The sequence below is a fragment of the Gorilla gorilla genome, chromosome 19 (assembly GCF_029281585.2).
Source record: "Gorilla gorilla gorilla isolate KB3781 chromosome 19, NHGRI_mGorGor1-v2.1_pri, whole genome shotgun sequence".
In the NCBI taxonomy this organism is placed as follows: Eukaryota; Metazoa; Chordata; class Mammalia; order Primates; family Hominidae; genus Gorilla; species Gorilla gorilla.
The window spans coordinates 96,423,363-96,444,584 of record NC_073243.2 but is presented as its reverse complement, the minus strand read 5'-3'; the positions used below and the strand labels follow the sequence as shown (position 1 = coordinate 96,444,584).

The 21,222-nt window shown below is 41.1% G+C and overlaps 1 protein-coding gene and 1 long non-coding RNA gene across 4 annotated transcripts in view; one reads left to right on the top strand and one right to left on the bottom strand.

The window, feature by feature from the left end:
- FBXL7 (F-box and leucine rich repeat protein 7) overlaps positions 1-21,222 on the top strand; it is a 431,780-nt gene that overhangs the window by 99,048 nt on the left and 311,510 nt on the right. For both annotated transcript variants that reach the window (XM_055367583.2, XM_004059017.5), the window contains one exon: positions 16,753-16,842. In XM_055367583.2, coding sequence (XP_055223558.1) covers positions 16,753-16,842 — 90 coding nt within the window. The remainder of the gene's footprint in view (positions 1-16,752; positions 16,843-21,222) is intronic.
- Positions 708-19,850, bottom strand: LOC109023904 (uncharacterized). Of its 2 annotated transcripts, none has more exons than XR_008673241.2 (4): positions 19,808-19,850; positions 17,945-18,106; positions 7,934-8,120; positions 708-1,190 (listed from the first exon to the last, which is right to left on the bottom strand). It is a non-coding gene; the product is annotated as an uncharacterized lncRNA (long non-coding RNA). The 2 variants fall into 2 exon arrangements; XR_002003398.2 differs by lacking the exon at positions 708-1,190 and adding an exon at positions 3,004-3,174.

Here is a 21,222-nt window from a genome sequence, read left to right as displayed (position 1 = left end):
GAAAATAATGATGCTCTTAGGGGACATAGCAGGTAATAAAATTGGGACCTTCATTTGGGGACTAAGAAGATCATATTAGATTCTCAAGTTCAAGTCACACCCCAAAGAGAAGAGACAGCAGTGAAATAATCCAGCTATGCTTTGGTGGCTGAAATACACATATGTGGATATATGTGTGTGTTTGTATGTGTGTGTATGTATGTATGCATATATATATATGTGTGTGTGTGTGTGTGTACATGTTACACACAAACACACAGAAAACTTCAATTTAGGAAGAGAAAGTTGGCTAAAAACCCCATCTTATCCATTCTTCCACTTAACTTTTAGGTCTTTTTGGATCATGGTTTGGGATTGTAAAGTGGTTTGTAGTTTTGCTAGAAGGCTGACGACATTTTGGGCAGAGAGAAGTGAAGAATGTGAGTGTGGAAAGCTGAAATGGGTCTTGAAGATGATCTCCTCCAGTTTTCCTTTCCCCAATCAGAGGTACAGAAATAGATGTTGAGAAGCATTAAGGTAGCTTACTCAGGGCTCCCCCAGTTATTAAGGGAGTAAGTGTGAAATTGAGCTGTAGATTTCACTTTCTCCATTTCACTGCTTAGCTATATTTAGTTTTCTGTGGTAGGAAAACTTGTTTGTTATGTCAGCTGAAAAATGACGAGGTTCATAAATTTGGGAAGGAGAACTTTATTTCTCAGAAAGGGTTGCAGCCTGCAGGGTGGCCATTATGACAGGTGGGGAAGCATAGCCTCTGCTTGGAAGCCAGAAACAGACATGTCAAGGGTGGGAAGAATAACACAGGGATTTATACTGAATGAGATGGCCAAATACACATATTCAATAAGCGATAGGAGCAGTCATGAATATTGATGAAAGGAGAAACATGCACATGCTCAAATGAGCTTCATGCTGCCTCATAGGACCCATGTTCAAAAAATGGCAGCATTAGGATTATCCAAGGGTGGTGTTTTCAGCCATCTGTTGTCAAAAGGTGAAGCACAGGACATGGAAACCTTCACTGCGTATCCTCTGTAGACTGGCCAGAACCACTCTGTGGTCAGTGGTCTCTTATCAGGAAGGAATGCTGGTGGATTGGATTGTCAGAACCACAGAAGGGAGGGGCACCGTCAGGCAGTTAGTTGATATCAGTGGTGCAGTCTTTTGAAAAGGCTTATTATTTCTCTTTAACCCTTAGGGAAGAAAGTGAGAGAGGGGTATAACAAGGCATGCCCACCCTCCCTTCCTGTCATGGCTGGGAAATCGGCTTTCAAGGTTTTTCTGGAGTCCCCTTGACCAAGAGTGGGGGTCTGTTCATTTGGTAGGGGGCCTTAGAATTTTATTTTTATTTCTCAGTTATAGTTCTCTTTACCAAAAAGGACTGTTTGAACCTTCTCATTTCTTGATACAGAATTTTGATAGTCAACTTTTGCTTATGATTGTTTGATAAATGGGCAATGGGAGGTGGGAAACATAGCGGGATCTTAAAATTGTTTTGCATTAAATAAGATTAAGATCTTACATATATAATCCCTTTTTCTCTTGTGCTGTTGGTAGGATTATACCATGCATGAAAGGAGGAGAATCAATGCCTTTTAAAATTTATTGTTCAGAATTTTCACTAATTTAGACTGATCTTCAGTGATAATTAAGGTAAATATGCTTTGTATGAAAACCCTCAAAAATCAATGACTGACAGTAAGGCACAAAGGTCTGTAACTGTCTGTCTGTCTTTTGCTGGGGTTGAGCCACCTAAAGCCACACAGACTCAAAGGATAATGCTGCCTCTCTTTTCACTACATTCTCTGTTGAAAGGTGATACTAGTATTTTCTCCACTGTTTCCCTGCTCCCAAAATCCTGCAAGAAGTAACCTTTATGGCTGAGATGGCTTGGTTATGGAATTGTGTGTAACATGGGACGTTGAATGAATGAATGAGTGACTCAGAAGAGGCAGTTATGGATTTATTGACACCAGAGGCTCTTGATGCCAAGAAATGAACACATGGCTTCTAAGGTGCTCCCAGATTGTGTAGAACCACCAGTGAACTTTAGAAAGAACACTGGTCTTTTATTATACATCCAGATTATGCAAGACACAACTCTTTTCATGATCTGTGAGATCTGGGAGTGGTGCAAATTGTAGTGATGTTATTAGCGTAAAAATGACTTTTGATTGATTTGTATTACAATGGAAATTCTTGTGTTAATGCATGTACCCTTAGCCCGTGCAGCACTCTGATCTTCTCATTACTCTCTTCAGAAACCCAGCTGTGAAGCACCATCTGTCAGCAGCCGCAGCAGCATCTGTCTCAGTGTCAGCTGGCATCTGTGTTGCCTAAAGGCCTGTAGGTGGGTGTGTGGGAAGGGGAAGCTCTGCCCTGGTACCTTTAGTGACATATTGCCTGCTCTTTTAGACTTGAAACCACCCATGCTGGGGTGCCAAGTGCCTGCTTTTTCACAAGCTGGGGGACTCTTTGAGATTTCTAGCATTCCACGATACATTCAATCTTACTTGTTCATCTTTATTTTCCACCCGTAATAATACTGCCATACAATGAAACTTGAACAAATGATCATTTGAGAGACTCAGGGTAGGATTTTCTGCTATTTAATTCGGCAGAAAATAATGTTGGAGTATCTGCTGGGTTGGAGAATGTCCTCCTCCTCACCCCACAATGTATATCCCTCCTGGAACATCAGCATGTGACCTTATTTGGAAATAGGGTTGTTGCACATAAAATTAATTTTAAGATAGAGACATACTGAGTAGGGTGACCCCTGATCTAATATGACTGATGTCCTTATGAAAAGAGACACAGAGGGAAGACAGCCATGTGATGAGTAAGGCTGCACCTGGAGTTCTGCTGGCACAAACCAACCAGTGCCAAGGATTGCTGGCAACTACGAGAAGTGAGGACAGAGGCATGGATCAGAGTCTCCATGGAGCCCTTGCAGGGAGCATGGCCCTGATGACACCTCGATTTCAGACTTTTAGCTTCTAAAACTGTCAGATAATAAATTTTTATTATTTTCAACCACCCGGTTAGTGGAAACAAATACGGAGTACTTTACAGCATGTCACCACGGGGACTCTGTAGGTAGTTCGGAGGTTCTACAAGTAGCCATTGTGTAAAAACTCTCTTGTTTCTTGGTGGGTGGCACAGAGTTGAATGGTGCTGGTAAGGAGGGGATAGTGCTCATTAGAACATGTTATGGACCAGGGATATTCCATTAGGAATAAATTTCTAGTTTATTCATGCAGTTACTTCTCTTATTTCAACACATTTAACATACCCTGCACAGTCCTACTTTTGGAGATGTGGGAGGGGACAAGGCAGACATGGAGCCTACCCTCATGGAGTTGACCATCAAGTGCAGAAGACAGGCTTGATTGTTTCCAATCAACCTAAATATTTTTATTACCAATGTTTAAAAAAGCAGTCATACTAAACAATAATGAAGTTTTGTTAAGAAAGTAGTATTTGTATGTTGGTCAACCCTTTGACCTTGGACAAGTATCTTCAGATCCCAAGTCCCTTTACCCTCCCCCCAAAAAGAAGAATAAAATACTCTTAAAAAAGAAAATAAAACAGTGTTTGAGAATGTCACTTAAGGATCCCATTTTGAAACTAATCATACTGGATTTTTAAAAATTTATTTTTATTTTTTAGAGACAGGGTCTCTCTGTCACCTAGGCTGGAGTGCAGTGGCACCATCATGGCTCACTGCAGCCTCGAACACTGGGGCTCAGGGGATCCTCTGGCCTCAACCTCCCAACTAGCTAGGACTACTGGTGCACACCATCACAACTGGCTAATTTTTTTAAATTATATTTTTTGTCAAGACATGATCTCGCTATATTGTCCAGCTGGTCTTGAACTCCTGGCCTCAAATGATCTTCCTGCCTCAGCCTCCCAAAGTGTTGAGATTACAGGCAGGAGCCACTGCCCAACCTCATACTGCATTGACATTTCATTCCATTTATTTGTCTGTGCTTTATCTCCCTAGCCTAATATGAACTGTGTCTTGTTTCTTTTAGTGCTAACCATAATCCTTTGCATACAATAAGTTTACCATGTATTTTTTGAATTAAATTGAATTATTGATTAAGAATATTAGAGAGGATGATTAATAGCTAATTGATTATTTGTGTACCATTCCAAGCAATTTACTTATTTACTTCATTTATTTTCTCATGATACTTCTATGAGTCTATCTTGACTATTACCCATTTTACAGATGAAGAAACTGAGGTATGGAAAAAGTAAGGAACTTCCTCGAGCTCAGCCATCCAGTTAGTAAAGCCAGAATTCAGGCCCAAGCCTTACTTCTGGCTCCATGCCCTCCAGTGGGAATTCTCTACTCTGTGTAGGCAATGAGGTCATGGCTTATAGCGATTTTAAAGAATTCATCTGTGAACTGCATCCTGGATCACTCCAGTTATAGACATGGGTATTTTGCTCAGTGGCCCCGATGCCACTTATTAGATGGTTTGGTGTAAAGAAAGTACCAGTTAGGACATTCAGTGTAAAGAAAGTACCAGTTAGGACATTCAGTGGCTTGAAAGGAAGAAAGGAAAACATGACTTTCAGCCTTCTGCTACCTTCTCTGGGTTTAAGAGGATGTGTGGGGCCAGGTGCGGTGGCTCACACCTGTAACCCCAGCATTTTGGGAGGCTGAGGCGAGTGGGTCACTTGAGGCCAAAAGTTCAAGACCAGTCTGGCCAACATGGCGAAACCCTGTCTCTACTAAAAATTCAAAAGTTAGCTGGGCATAAGGCGCATGCCTGTAATCCCACCTTCTCAGGAGGATGAGGCACAAGAAGCATTTGAACTCGGAAGGCAGAGGTTGCAGTAAGCTGAGATCCAGAAGGTAGAGGTTGCAGTGAGGCGAGATCGTACCACTGCACTGCAGCCTGGGCAACAGAGTGATACTCTGTCTCCAAAAAAATAAAAGGGAGGACTGTGTGAAAGTCATGTTCTTTTCCTCTTTTTATTATTAGCTATTACATCCTCTAGGAATAATGCACAATGGATTGATTTTAATTGAGATTTTTGTCTAAGAAAACCCTTCTCCACCAATAAAAAGTTGGTATGTGGAATGATTGCTGATCAACTTAGATAACTTTTATTTTATTTTATTTTATTTTATTTGAGACAGAGTCCTGCCCTGTTGCTCAGGCTGAAGTGCAGTGGCACAATCTTGGCTCACTGCAACTTGTACCCCCCAGGTTAAAGAGATTCTCATACCACAGCCTCTGGAGTAGCTAAGACTACAGGCGTGTGCCACCACACCTGCCTAATTTTTGTATTTTTAGTACAGACAGGGTTTCGCCATGTTGGTCAGGCTGATCTCAAACTCCTGACCTCAAGTGATCCACCTACCTCGGCCTCCCAAAGTGCTGGGATTACAGGCCTGAGCCACCACGCCCAACAGATGACTTCTATTTAATTCTTTCTCTGCTTACCCTTTAGCTAACTCGACTTAAATGATTTCTATGCTTCAAGGCCCTGTATGTGTTAAAGTAGGAATTTCCATTTCACATTTTCGTTTTGCTTGTGTGGTATTGAGTGGGACAGTCCTTCCGGCTCTGTCCATCTCAGTTGAGGCTGCAGCTCTGGCCTTTCCCACAGAGAAAGTGATGAGTCCCCATTTAGGCAATAAGGGGAATCCCCTACTCATCCACTGGCTGTTGAAGAGGGGCGCTTTGCAGCAGGTGTGTGCAGGGATCCTGTGATCTGCATCTGCTCTGTTAGCATTTGTGACATCTGCTGCTTTGCTGTTCTGAATTCACTGTGGCCAGTAGCACCGGCCGTACAGCCCTGCTCAGAGATAACACTATACTGGGTGGAATCCTTTCCCTAAACCCAAGCTCTCTGCCTATCCTGGGGCTGCAGCAGGGCAGTTGCTGACTCAGCAGTGGGACTGTCTCCTTTCTCTCCAGGAAGACTGCTGTGTGCCTTGTTCCTCTGCTCCAGCCACAGAGCTGGATCTGATTTCAGCTGGAAACAACAAGCAGTAGAAGTTCAAAAGTGAAAAACCACAAGCAGTCAAATTCCAGCACTCCGTCATTGCAGCAGCATTCACAATAGCCAAAAGATGGAAGCACCCCAAGTGTTCATCAGCAGATGAATGAATAAACAAAATATGGTATACACACAGAGTGGAATATTATTCAGCCATGAAAAGGAATGAAACATGGATATATGAAACAATGTGGGTGAACCTTGAAGACATTATGCTAGGTGGAATAAGCTAGACACAGAAGAAATAATATCGTGTAATTCCACTTGTATGAAATATCTAGAACAGGCAAATTCATAGAGATTGAAAGCAGATTAGATGTTACTAGGGGCTAGGGGAGGGAGGAATGAGGAGTTATTATTTAATGGTTACAGAGAGCTTCTTTGGGGTGATGAAAACATTTTGGAAATAGTGAAGATGGTTGCATACATTATGAATGTAATTAATGCAATTGAATTATATCCTTATAACAATTACAATGGCAAATTTTGTGTTATGTACATTTTACCACAATTTAAAAAAATTAAAAATAGCAAGCACCCTAAACCAGATCTTGCTTCTGAATGGTGGCTTCACTTTGTCATTTGGCAATGGAGCAAATGCTAAAATATGTCTTTGGCCTTCTTAGACTGGACATAAACCCAGTAGAATGACAGCATCTTAGGGGAAGAGACCCTGTCCCAAGTCAAGTGCTAATGTGAAATATGTGCTCAATCATTGTAAAATATATGTATATCTGATTATCACATAATACACCTTAAATATGTAATTTTTATCTGTCAATTAATTATTTTAACATTACAAAAAGAAGAGGCTGATAAAATTGACTCAGCTGGTCCCATGTAACAGGGCATGGTTATTCTTATGAAGGTTTCAGTTCATCCTTAGAAATATGCTACCTCACTAGAGGGCTATCTTTTCTTTTTCTATTTTATAGGGTTTTTTGATCAGTTTTCTTTCTAGAGGTTAACTCTGACCCGTTATCCTAGAAGGCCTTTATCATGTCTTCATGCTGTGACTCTAGCAGAACACACATACATGCGCACGTGCACACACACACACACACACAATGTACATGTATGTGTGTATGATTATGTATATTCTCATGCTTGCATAAGCACAGTGACATAGCAAGACAGCAGCTGTGGTGGGAATTCTCCGCTCTATGTGTAGGCAATGAGGTCATGGCTTATAGCGATTTTAAAGAATTCATCTGTGGACTGCATCCTGGATCACTCCAGTTATAGACATGGGTATCTTGCTCAGTGGCCCTGAGGCCACTTATTAGATGGTTTGGTGTAAAGAAAGTACCAGTTAGGACATTCAGTGTAAAGAAAGTACTCGTTAGAACATTCAGTGTAAAGAAAGTGCCAGTTAGGACATTCAGTGGCTTGAAAGGAAAACATGACTTTAGCAATTTCCCTTCTGTTTCGTTTCCTTTCCTGCCCTCTCCTTCCCCAGCCCCTGCTTCTAATCTTTGCCGCGTGGAACAAAGAATACCAGAATCAAAAACAAAGGACACTGTCTCATGTTTTTTGCTCACAAGAAAATGAAACAGAGTGCTTAGGATTCTCTGCCTCCTCATTTAGCCCCACTTGAAGGCCTCCACCCCTGGAGAAGTCATCTATTTAATCACTCCCCTTTGGCTTGAAAGAGCTAATACACTTTTACAATATGTATTCAGTTTCTTCCAAAAACTAATATGCACCTGGGCCAGGAACTAAGCCAGATCAATTGTTTGAGATAACCGATGTTATATTATGCTGTAGGGACAGACATTGAACTGTGGATCAAAGAAGATAAGAAATTATTTTAAGATACCAGTCAGGAAAATAACAGTGAATTCAACATACCAATATGACCCACCATTCCCTTGATCTGATTCTGAGATCTTGAAAAAAATTCACTTACCTTTGGTATGGACACTTAGTATTAAATCAGGTTCTCATGGTGCACCAGTAGCAGCTTGAAAATAAGACAGTGGAGAGAAGCAGGAAATAAGGGGCTGAGGCCTCCAAGTGGGTCCGTGTACTTGTGTGTGGATTTTGTGTTAGAAGTCTGCAGCTGTAATCCATGTAACCAATGCAGTGCGTATGATCTGGAATAGATATCATGAATCAGTTTTGCAAGAGATGTCTTAGACTCTTAAGAGTGTTGGTAACCATACGACCCCACTGATTTGTTTTCTGTTACGCCCTTTATCTTGCTTGTGTCATAATATTAATAAATTAACTGTCTTGAGCACTAGAAATGAGAAAAGAGAAGAAACTTAGTTTTGCATAGTACCTATGGGAATTCTTAAATTAAAAGAAACGTAAAGCCCCTCACTAAAAGGACTCCCATTAAATGAACATTATCTTCAAGCATTAGGAAAACCTGGCACGCTCTAACAGACAGCCCAAAGGAATGCGTGATAGGAAGAAAAAACCAGGACATTCTTCTGCTAACATTGCTGAGTTAATAGTGTGTCCCATTTGACCAAAATTATCGATCCACTAACTGATTTCAGCGGCTCAGAATTGTATGTGTATATATTAGCCTATTACAGATAACATTTACCAAACTTAGTGTGTTCATTTTCCCTTGCTTTGATGTTTGTTTGTATTTGATACCTACTTGTGTTTTCATTTGTCTTCCTTTGGGCCTTTGGCCCACTTGCGAGGAAATTAAAAAAGGCACAAAATTTTACTTTACCGAATCTGACCAGCACAGTTCCAGTGTACTAATGGCCCCTAATGGGGGTTTAGCTATTGGTCAAATAAACAAATAAACTTTCATGTATGTAAAGCAGTTAGAAAGAGTGGATTTTTCCTGGATATTTAAATTATGTATAATGTATGTGCATATATAATATTTATTTTATCATTTATGTAATAGTAAAATAATTATTTTAAATTTCCTTTCTTAATTTGTGATATAAATTGAAATAATGGGTCAATATTAATAACTCACAGTGTGGGTTCTCACAGGCATTGGTCATGGTTTCATGCTTTACCTGCCAGGGTTCATTTTTTTCTCATAGCAGCCTCTCCCAAACCCTGCAGGTTGGGTAATGTCCTCCCCATTTTTGGTAGAGCTAATGGCTGTCTTTTGTTTGCGTGTGCATATCTTTATTTTATGTTTGACACAAGAGTGCTTGGAAAGTTTGAGAGATGTTCACCTGGGCATGTTGCTTGGAAGTGGTAGCTATGGAATTTAAATCCATATGGGTCTGTTTCTGTGGTGGTTACTTTTATGTGTCAACTTGGCCAGGCTATAGTACCAAGTATTTAATCAAACACGAATCTAGATATTGCTGTGAAGGTATTTTGTTAGGTGGTGAACATCTACAATCAGTGGACTTTAAGTAAAGGAGATTATCTCTGAAAATAATAATATGGATGGGCCACATCCAATGACTTGAAGACCTTAGAAGCAAATCTGAGGTTTACTGAGAAAAAGAAATTCTGCCACAAGCCTGCAGCCTCAACTTCTGCCTGGGTTTCCAGCCTGCTAGTATAACCCACAGATTCGAGACTTGCCAGCCCCAACTATTGTGTGAACAATTCAAGTTTAAAAAATCATATATATTCACACATGCATACACATACACATATGTAATCTCCATTGGTTCTGTTTCTCTGGAGAACCTTGACTGATACAGACATCAAAGCATGGGCCCTATGATACCCATTTACAGAAGGTGAAAGGTTTTTATCCCCGTGTTACTGGCAATGAAACAAGACTTAGAGTTTGACAGACTTGCACATGAGCATATGTGTGGCGTGGAAATGGTTGAGGTGGGGTTTGAAGCCAACTCTGCCTCCAGAAACAATGCTGTTTAACACTGTAAACCACAGATCCCCCATCACTCCAATTGCACACGAAGCAGGCAGCCCTGATGGGTGATATAACAGTGGCTGATGTTTATTACACACTCCTTAGTGTGCTACTCACTGGGCTGCCCATTTCGCCTGCATCATCCTGGGTTCTCAGTACAGCTAATGGAGAGGTCAAGCCGCTGCCTGCTTCTCACACTTGATGAATCAGAGCCACCTGAAGGGCAGGTTGAGGCACAGGTTCAACCCCCAGAGTTTTCTTCATTTAAGGGGAGGGAAATGAGGCTTCAGCCTTTGAAGTGGGAATGCCAAAGAATTTGTGGACATATTTTAAAACCAGCACAGCTTAGTTATTGCTGGTAGTAGAGTGTCTTTTGTGAGTGAATGTGCTGGTCCTTTATTCTAGTCAAGCATCCTTTCATTCGGTCTATCACTGTGCCAGTGTTTCTTATTGTTTCCTAATGCCAAGTTCTGACTGTGCCTCCCAGTTGCCCCTGACATGGCAATCTGCTCTCTTGTTGCAGCTAATAGAAGCATCTCACTCCACTGTGTTGACTCCCTAAGACAAGCCCCCAACAGACTTTCCTTGACTTGTGGTCATGTCAGTGTCACCATGAAACCCAGGTGACTCCAGAAGCTGCAGCGAAGACTGCCCTGAGCTGGACTGTGCTACCCGGCAGCTTGATGTAGCCATGGTTCTAGCTGCTGGCTGAGCAGTCTGAGGGCAGGTGCTCTGCAGCATCCTTAGCATAGGGACTGAGGTGACAGCAATTCTACAGTCTCTAGAGTTGCTCTCTGTATTAGTCTGTTTTTGCGCTGCTGATAAAGACATACATGAGACTGGGTAATTTACAAAGAAAAAGAGGTTTAATGGACTCACAGTTCCACATGGCTGGGTAGGCCTCACAACATGGTGGAAGACAAAAAGCACGTCTTACATGGCAGCAGGCAAGAGAGAATAAAAGCCAAGTGAAAGGGGAAAACACTTATAAAACCATCAGATCTTGTGAGACTTCTTTACTACCACAAGAACAGTATGGGGGAAACCACCCCCATGATTCGGTTATCTCCCACCAGGGGTCCCTCCCAGAACACGCAGGAATTTTGGGAGCTACAATTCAAGATGAGATTTGGGTGGGGACCCAGCCAAACCATACCTTCTCCAACACACCCTCTTTTTTCTCAGAAGAATCCCAGAGAGGGAAACCAAAGTCCAATCTGGCTGCTCCCCTCCTGTGCCTCTCTTGCCCCTGGTCATTTCCAGTGCCACCATAGGGTGGCTTCCTGTGCTCTTCACACCACCTCCCTCTTATCTGGACTTTCCGTATGTACAACTCCAGGGTCTAATCTGACATTCTCACTCTTGATTTTCTAAAAGGGCTGAGAATGTAGGCAGTTCCTTCCTGAGACAATAGCTTGACTTGCAAGAATGTTGTCATGCTGCAGACTTCTGCTTTTGAATATTAGAAACTAAATATTCCCCTTGTTTTTTCCCTCTGAATTCCTTCTGTAACATTTCTTCTCTGAGCACCACCCTCCCTGCCTCCCTCTCCACTTGAACTCAACAAGGAGATGGTTATTGCTTCCAGAAGCAGGGCAGAAGAGCATATCATGGTATCCAACATAGGAACCTCATTCTACAAAGATTTGTTGGTTATTTCCTGGGTGCTCACGATATCCTAAGTACAGAAACTGAATTATTTTTCTACAAAGATTTGTTGGGTATTTCCTAGGTGCTCACACTACCCTAAGTACTCAAACTGAATTATTTTATTTAATTTTCACAATAACCCTATGAGGCAGGAATTGACCCTCCACCCAGCCCCATTTACAGCTGAAGAAACTAAAGAAACTACAATAGAGAGGGTCTACTAATTTGCCCAAAACTAACAATTGGCCAATCCAGATATAAACCCAGGCCTCTTCACTCCAGATCTTCCATGCTACCTATCCCCATCTACATGTAAGTGGGCTGCAAGCTGCAAAATCACATGTGATACAAGATGACGCAGTGTCAGTCCTCATTCTTTGTGGATTTCATATTTGAGAATTTGCCTACTTGCTAAAATTTATGTAATCACCAAATTAATCCTTGAGGCACTTTTAGGGTCACTCACAAATACATGCAGAGTGGTGAAAAATTTGGGTTGCGCAATGCACACCTTCCCAGATAAGGCTGAACAAGGTGACACTCTGCCTTCCTGTTGTAGCTCTCCTACTATGCATAGTGTTCTTTTTGGGGTCCATTTGTTGCCACTTTTTTTTTTTTGCTTTTTGTACTTTTTGTTGCTGTTTTCATTAAGATGACCCCCAAGTGTAGTGTTGAAGAGCTGTATAGTGTTCCTAAGTGCAAGAGGGCTGTGATGTTGCCAATATGTGTCAGATAAGCTTTGCTCAGACACGAATTACAGTTCCATTGGCATTGAGTTCCATGACAATGCATCAATAATACGTATTAAATAAGATGTCTTTAAATAGAAACACACAAAAACCAAATTGATACTGATCAATTGATAAAATTGTGAGCAGAGGCTCTCAGGAACCTAACTGTATTTCCCTTTGGGGCAGTGATTTGCTAATTTAGTGTTTATGGTTACTTTATAGAACCTAAATATCTCAAGTTATGAGAATCAACTGTATTGGCCAGGCATGATGGCTCTTGCCTGTAATCCCAGCCCTTTGGGAGGCCAAGGTGGGAGGATTGCCTGAGGCCAGGAATTTGAGACCAGCCTGGGCAACATAATGAGACCTCATCTCTATTAAAAAAAAAAAAAAATGCTGGGTGTGGTGGTGTGCCTGTAGTTCCAGCTACTTGGGAAGCTGAGGCAGGAGGATCACTTGAGCCCAGGAGGTTTAGTCTGCAATGAGCTGTGATGGTGCCCCTACACTCCAGCTTGGGTAACAGAGTGAGACACCATTTCAAAAAAAAGAAAACAAAAATAAAAACAAAATCTTGATTTCCTTAATTAATTAATTAAATTCTCAGGCATTTAAAAATGTTTTACTTATCAAAGGACATAGATTTTCAATGGTGGTGATATTGCTCCTAAGGGGACACAATCCACCCCCCCAAGAAACAATGTATTAAGCAGAATCACATACATAATACATAAGAGATATACAGTATATCTGTGGTGTTGCGATTTCATTGGGGGTGGGGTACTTAGGAAAAAAAAAGTCTAAACAGTTTCCTTGGAGGGTAAAATAATGAGAAAATGATTGAGAAATACTGTCATAGGGCATAATGACTATTTAATAAGAGAAAGCATGTAAAGCATTTATTAGAGTGCTCAATGAAACATATGCACTTAGTGTTAGCTATTATTATAAAATTATTATTTGTTTCCTCAACCTTATACTCTTTCTTCATAAACAAGCAATTTTTAAATTGGAGTTTGCAGCCCTTTGAGGGATCAGCACACATGTTCTCACGTGTGTCTGAGAAGTTTCTCTGAAATTTGTTGTTTTATTTTGTGCTTTCATTTTCATGATAATCTTAAAAATAATGAATAACTGTGTACTGGTTCACCTTTATAAGAGAGTCCTGCCATGAGTTATATTGTCCAAGTTTCCCCATGTTTAAAGGAAGGCGCTCTACTCCAATGTTTGTAGATGGATAAGCAATAAAAGAGCAGTCTTAAAAATGTGCCCGATACAGTCAGACTCAGTGAAGGCCACCTGATTCCATCTCTTTGTAGGAGGGAAGGGTTCCCTGAGTTCGAGTAGAGGAAAGTGATATGCAGGTTGAGTCCTCACGCAGCCGGGAGTGGGCACGTGCATGCCAAAACAAAGAGAATATTGGCTTTAGCAGCGAGTACTGTATTTAAATTTTGAAAGACAGTTTAATCTCAGCAAAATAACATCATCAATCATGTTAAACTAATGCTGTTAATTTGAATGTTATGGATTTTATTGTTTTTGCATTTAATTTGTTATTTTGTTTTAGTTTTATTATTGAATCAGAGCTAGAGCATATGGAGTTTATTTCTAGTTTTCCATTTGCGCATCTCTAAGCAACAATATAATAAAAATAATTTAAGTCTACATATTGGTGTTGCACAATAATGTTATTTGCCTTATTAAATGGAGTGGTTTGGATTACTGAGGTTTGGGGAATAAAGTAATGGACTCAAAGAATTATAGACTGAGCTGCTAGGAATCATTTTTCCAGAAATTTCCCCTACCAGATACGGACACTAGGCCTGCAGAGTGAGAAGTGAATGTCAAAGGTCAGAAAGCAAGGGAGTGGTAGACTGGGGTCAGAGGCCAGGTGGACATACTTCTAACCAGGTGCCCAGTCTGCCATGTCAACCCACTTCCAAAGATGAACTATGGCAGATAAATAGCCACAGCTGCCAGGCCACAAAGGCTGGTTAGGCAAAAAACAAATGGAGAATTGCTGCATTGTTTTGGTTAACTCTGAGGGTAGAGGCTGTGGAAGGGGTGGGGATAAAGGGAATAACAGATTTGTTCAGAGCCTAAGTCCCAATGAGCAATGGGTGATAGTGAGAGGAAATGATGGGCATTTTTCTGAGTTCCTTGGTATTCCCATGGGTAATATCACCTGAGCCATTCCCTCCTCAAGTGATATTAACCATCAGCCTGTATTGTTCGGTGACTTTCATCATAAGGAAACAAAACTCCAAAGTCTAAGGAGTTCTACTCTGTATGAATTTAGATTGTAAGCTTATGCCACCTAACTAGAGTTCTGTACTGTCTTAGTCCATTCGGGCTGTTATAACCAAATACCATAGACTGGGGGGCTTATAAACAACAGAAATGTATTTCTCACAGTTCTGGAGACCGACAAGTCAAAGATCAAGGTGCCAGCAGATTTAGTGTCTGGTGAGGATGCACTTCCTGCTTTATAAACAGTCTTCTACTGTGTCCTCACGTGGCAGAAGGGGGAAAGGAAGCTCCGTGGGATGTCTCATAAGGGCACTAAGCAGAGTCCTCATGACCTAATCACCTCCCAAAGGCCCCACCTCCTTATACCATCACCTTGGGGGTTAGGATTTCAACATGTGAATTCTGGAAGGACATAAACATTCAGTTCATTGCATTTACCACTGGGAAGAAAAGACTGTTGGAAAATGATGTTTCTCAGCTGCACATCAGAGTTTTGATCATCACTTGTGGAGCAAAAAGAATTCATCTGTGATATAACTAGTTGGTCATTAGCAATAGCTTGCTTTCTTTTCTTTTCTTTTTTTTTTTGAGACGGGCTCTCACTCTGTTGCCCAGGCTGGAGTGCAATGGCACAATCTTGGCTCACTGCAACCTCCGCCTCCTGGGTTCAAGTGATTCTTCTGCCGCAGACTCCCGAGTAGCTAGGATTACAGGCATGTGCCACCATGCCTGGCTAATTTTTCTATTTTTAGTAGAGATGGGGTTTCACAATGTTGGCCAGGCTAGTTTTGAACTTTTGACCTCAAGTGATCCATGTGCCTCGGTCTCCCAAAGTGCTGGGATTACAGGCACAAGCCACTGCGCCCATCCAGCAGTAGTTGTCTATTGCTGAATAAAAACATTACCACACACTTAGCAGCTTAACATAGGAGCATTTATTATTCCACAGTTTCCTGGAATCAGAATTCTGAACATGCATTAGCTGGATCTTTTGTTCGGGTCTCACAGTGCTGCAATGAAGGCATTGGCCAGGGCTGGGCTGTCCTCTGATGCTCAGGGTCCTCTTCAGTGCTCACCTGGTTGTTGGCAGAACTTATTTTCTTGTAGCTGCAGAACTGATGGGGGCTTGCTGCTTCAAAGACAGCAGGAAGGGTCTCTCTCCTCCAGGCCCTCTTTTAAAGTACTCACCTAATTAGGTCAGGCCCACCCAGAATAATCTGCCTTGTCATTAATTCAGTTAACTTCTTAGGGACTTTACATCTGCAAAATGCCTTACCTTCACCATAGCCTGTTGGTTAGGGGCCAGTCACAGGTTCAGCCCGCTCTCAAGGGGGAGGAGATGATGCGGACATGGATACCATGAGGGCGTCTTAGGAATCTGTGCACCACAGTCAGTAGGTTTCTCCATCACTGGGCAGTAGAGTGTGGTTCATATTTACAGACTTTCATGTGACATCTGAAGAATGTTTGGTAATATTAATGTATATGATTATATTAAAGGTTAGAAGAGTAGAAACTCAGCCTCGAGCTAAGATTACTTAGACCAGGGATTCTCACCCTTGGTACCATTGACATTTGGGCTGGATAATTCTTTCTTGTGGCGGCCGCCCTGTGCATTCTAAGACGTTTAGCAACATGCCTGTCCTCCACCCACTAGATGCCAGTTGCGCCTCCTGGCTCATTTGTGACAACCAAAAATGATACCAGATATTGCTAAATGTCCCCTTGAACAGAAAAATCATCTCCAGTTGAGAACTGCTGCATTCGAAAAATGAAATGTTTTTTGTTGTGTTTTGTTTTTGAAGGAGGACCTATTAAAGCAGGGAATTCATTTTTTGATGTGACGCAGCTATTTGGAGTTAGCGGCTCTTGCTTCTCTGATTATGCCTTATTCTTTGCTTATTTCCTTTACTGAGAAATGCATAATTTATAGTTGCAAATAAAAAATTAATGCAGGAGATGTGTTCCCCACATGTACTTTCTTATTCACATTTATGCCAAAAAGAGATTATGTTATCATATTTGACTACGTTTTATAATCTTGTCTGAGTTTATAGTCAAGCTATATTATAAGAAGACTTTAGTTCTACTATAACATGGATCAGATATTTCCCAAAAGATATTTAATGCATAAGGCAAAAAAAACCTTAATAAACTCCATTCTTTGTATTATAGCTGCTTTCTTGGAAACTGGTGATATGGCTTGCTGTGGGACCGAGTGGAAGGCATGGTCCAGGTCTGAAATTACAAATCTCAAAAGCTGCTCATTCCTGTTTCTTCCAGGCAAAGGCAGCTCGAGCATCTCATCTGACGTGAGTTCAAGTACAGATCACACGCCCACTAAAGCCCAGAAGAATGTGGCTACCAGCGAAGGTAGGCAGCTGGTCTTCATTATCTCTCTTTTTTCTTCACAGGGCTGGCTATTTTTGGAACAGAAATAAAGTGCGGGAGCGTTAGTTCTATTCTCCTGAGTGGGAGCATATGAGATCCTTAAAAATGAGGATGTTCAGGGTCTCCTAAGTTTTTTTGTTGTTGTTGTTGCACTGCAGTTACAGTTCATGAAAATTGATTTGACGGGATTCAGGTGCCTCAATTATAAGGCAAATGTTGTTTTGTGAAAATGCAATAGGCTGAATTAAGGGAAGGCTTTACAATATCATATACCTTGTCTTTCCGTATAAAAAATATTATTTTAAAATCCTTGTGCTGTAGTTGAATGTTCCTGGAGGAACTTTCAAAATAGGCACACCTGGAATTCAAGATTTTGACAGTGGCAATATCATAGTCATGTTATTTGTAGAACTTGAGTTAATCTCCAAAATTTGGGAGTAGGAAAAAAGGGGGTTTCTTTATTATTATTAAAGAATATGTAAGAGGTCCTCCCTGTCAGGACAAAGATTGGTCGCAGTGATATTCCTGATGAAGAATTTGTATGTGGTAATACATGTTAGAATTCCACTACTTTTCAATATGGAAGCTTTTGAGTTACTACTTACTTGTTTGAGTGTGGAATTAATTGTTTCTATTGTAATTATTTAGTGGAAAGTTGACCCAATTATAGAATCAGCTCTTTTTATTTTAATGTTAAACATGATTAAATGACTTTCTGTCTGAAAATGAGTTGTTGCTGAACTAATTGTTGGATTAAAGTCCAGTTTAAACATCGACGCCATTGATAATGAAAGACCTTGAGCTGTCAGCTAATTTTCATGACATTGTGTAGCGCCTGCTTTCCTAAAGTCTGTGGGATGTTGCGGAAGCACACTTCCAGTTTTTTGTTTCAGATATTAAATTTCTGTTGGTCATAATATTGGGCATGTACCCATGGGCTGACATTGGCCATCTGAGATCCATGATTTCTCTGTATCTGCATTATAATTTATGTATTGTAATTGTATGTGGTTTACATCTGCTGGTATGTATATGTCTTCTCTTTGATATGTTTTGTCTTAGTGTGCTTCAAGCAAAGAATTACCTTCTCTGGGTTAATAGCTTTACAACTGGATTATATTCTCCGTGCTTAAAACCTTAGCACTGTTTGATGCGTTTTCCCAACATCGTAAGGCTGGCAGATTGGAGTGTTCTTTCTCTTCAGTGTATGGAAGCACCAGGTAGCAATCCAGTTTTAATTTTCTGCCTGTTAATTCAGGTATGGGCATTAGATCATTAATGAAATTCAGTTAAGGTAATGTACAAATCTCGTTAACTGATTCTAGACATTTATTTATTTATTTATTTAATTTATTTATTTATTTATTTATTTGAGATGGAGTCTCGCTCTTTTGCCCAGGCTAGGGTGGAGTGCTGTGGCACAATCTTTGCTCACTGTAACCTCTGCCTCCCGGGTTCAAGTGGTTCTCCTGCCTACAGGCACCTGCCACTATGCCCAGCTAATTTTTGTACTTTTAGTAGAAATGGGGTTTTACCATGTTGGCCAGGCTGGTCTCAAACTCCTGACCTCAGGTGATCCACCTGCCTCAGCCTCCCAAAGTGCTGGGATTACAGGCATGAGCCGCCATGCCCGACCTGACATTTACTTTTGAAGCTTTCATTCTTAGGAGCCATAGTGGAAATCATTGCAGTTTCATATAGTGCAATCCTCTCTAGTCAGAAATCTGTTTTGCAAGATTATCTATGTTTTCTACCATTATTTTACAGTCACTCTTGTCACCATAATTTGTCTAATTTGAATGGCTATCCAAATAGAAAGTTAAAAGCAGGTTAAATAATCTGTTTTTTTAAGCTTTCTTATTTTTTCTCCTTTTCAAAAATAGAAAATACACAACTATATCAGCTGTGTTGCAGGGGTTGGGGGAGGGTAGTGTGGGACCTCATGCATTTAACAGTGTCTGCTTTTTATGCTTCCAAAGGGGGGAAAAATCTCTGTAGGGGCTTTAAATTTTCATTTTCTTGTGCCTTTCCCTTATGAGGAGGTGCAGGCCCAGCCAATGTTTTATACATTTTGTCACAATGTATTTTCTGTTATTCTGAGGGTAGAATCAGGAGAGAAGAATAGGAAAATGTTATGTTCATATGGAACAGAGTTTTGAGCAACTGGGCTAAATTAGTGAGGAATTTCCTTCTAGCTTTTAAGTAGAAGAGGCTTGTCCCTATGAAAGATGCTGCCCATTCCCTTGCATAACTGAAAAATTAAAAAAGAAAGTATTAAGTTCTGCTATTTGTGTGTCTGAATCCTTTTTGCTGTAGTTTTTTTAATCAATTAAAACAAAATATTAAAAAACATAGAATAGGTGTGGGCACATGTTACATTAAAATGTATTTCAGGGATGTTTGCAGGGATGATTAGTTTCCTCTTATCAGGCTGCTTTTTCAATATGGATCCAGAGTAGCCAGTGCTAATTTCCTCCACGCACAGGAGACATAGTCTCAGGAAGAGACCATTCAGGATAAGTGATTAGGGAAGTATTCTCTGACCTCTAGAGGGTGGATCTCAACTATGGTGCATAACTTTCTTCTCACTGGGAAACACCTAGGAAACCACTGAGGAAGAAGCAGAAGGCAGACACTGACTTCTCACTCAGACTGTTAGCACTGGAAGAGATCTGAGTTACCCCAAATTACCAGCGGCCTATCCCGACGGGTCTATAGCAACTTCAGTCCTTGCCTCCTCAGAAGAAATAATTCGACTGAGGGACATAAAACAGAAAAAGAAACCGAGGCAAGTTTCAGAGCAGGAATGGAAGTTTACTCATATAGGCCTTAGAAAAGGAAAGAAAGAAGGTGCGCTTGGAAGGAACTCAAGCAGGCACCTGAAAATTAAAGAGAGAAGTTCATGTGCCCCCATTTAACGGCGATCCTAGGACTTTTATAAGCTCACCTCTTTCCCATGATTCTTCCCTTAGGGTGGTCTTCCCGCATGCGCGGAGCCCTCTTTACCCTTAGGAGCTGAGCATGCGCAGTGTGTTTAGGGAGTTGTACGCATGCCCATCTGAGGATTTCTTCCTTTTTCCCGGTGGCATGGACCCGGAAGATCATACTTAGCCATTTTTTGTGTTTTAATGTGCATTCCCGGGAAGCTGTTTCTCCCTGGAGTCTGTATTCAATTAACAACTTTTAATGTTAACAGGTGTGGACCATCAGGAGATTGTCTCTCCCTGGTTGCGGAATTACACTTTTTAGAGAGACAATGCCAAACCGTCACCGACATTTCTAGTTGGGGTGGGATGGGAAGCCGTCTCCTGCCCTGCTCACGCCTACCTAACTACCTGTAACAAGACTGCAGAGGAGCCAAGCTAAAACTGCTTCTCGGATTCTCTTCCCACTGTTTTCTAGAACTATGTTTAGCCTTTGATGTTAAGAAAATATTGGATGTAATTGGCTTTCCAGTAGCCAGTTGATTATGGTTGTTTTCTTCAATTCCTTGAGCTTCTCATGATTTTTCACCTCTGAATTCACCAGTATCACCTTCAGGGAGCACAGGCAAGATTCTTAGTTTAAAGGTCTGAATGGTATTGATTTTTTAAAATGACATATATTGTAAAGGATAATATTCAGTTTTCTTGCAGTCTTTGAAAACCATGGCTATACCTTTAATAGCCAGGTTGGAAGCATTTTGCAGAAGTGTTGGCCTTTTCCCTGATGGGATGGATAGGGAGGGTTCACATTGCTTCCCTGGTTGGAGGTGTATGTGTGTGTGCATTTGTGTCTGACATCTACGTGGTAGCTAACCACACAGGTGTTGTCACTTCGTGGAAAACTCATGCAATTGTGCTGGTAAATAAAGTGAGGACATGGGGATAGAGAAAACAGAGGGCCCTCACATAACCTGGACTTAACCTCAGCTGCAGGTGGGAATGGGAATTAACTGTAAATGGACAGGAAGAATGTTACTGGGGAGATGACAATGTTCTGAAATTGGATAGCGATGATAGCAGCACAGCTCAGTAAATTTAGTAAAAAGCATTGAATTGTATGCTTAAAAAAGAGTGTTGGGGCAGCTACCACTTCTGCATGATCTTCAGACTTATATCTGAGTCATCACAAACTATTCTTTTTTTCTTTTTTTTTTTTTTTTTGAGACAGAGTTTCACTCTTGTTGCCCAATCTGGAGTGCAGTGGCACGATCTTGGCTCACTGCAACCTCCTCCTCCCAGGTTCAAGCGATTCTCCTGCTTCAGCCTCCCGAGTAGCTGGGATTACAGACACATGCCACCACGCCCAGCTTATTTTTTGTTTTTTTTTTTTTAGTAGAAACGGGGTTTCACCATGTTAGCCAGGCTGCTCTCGAACTCC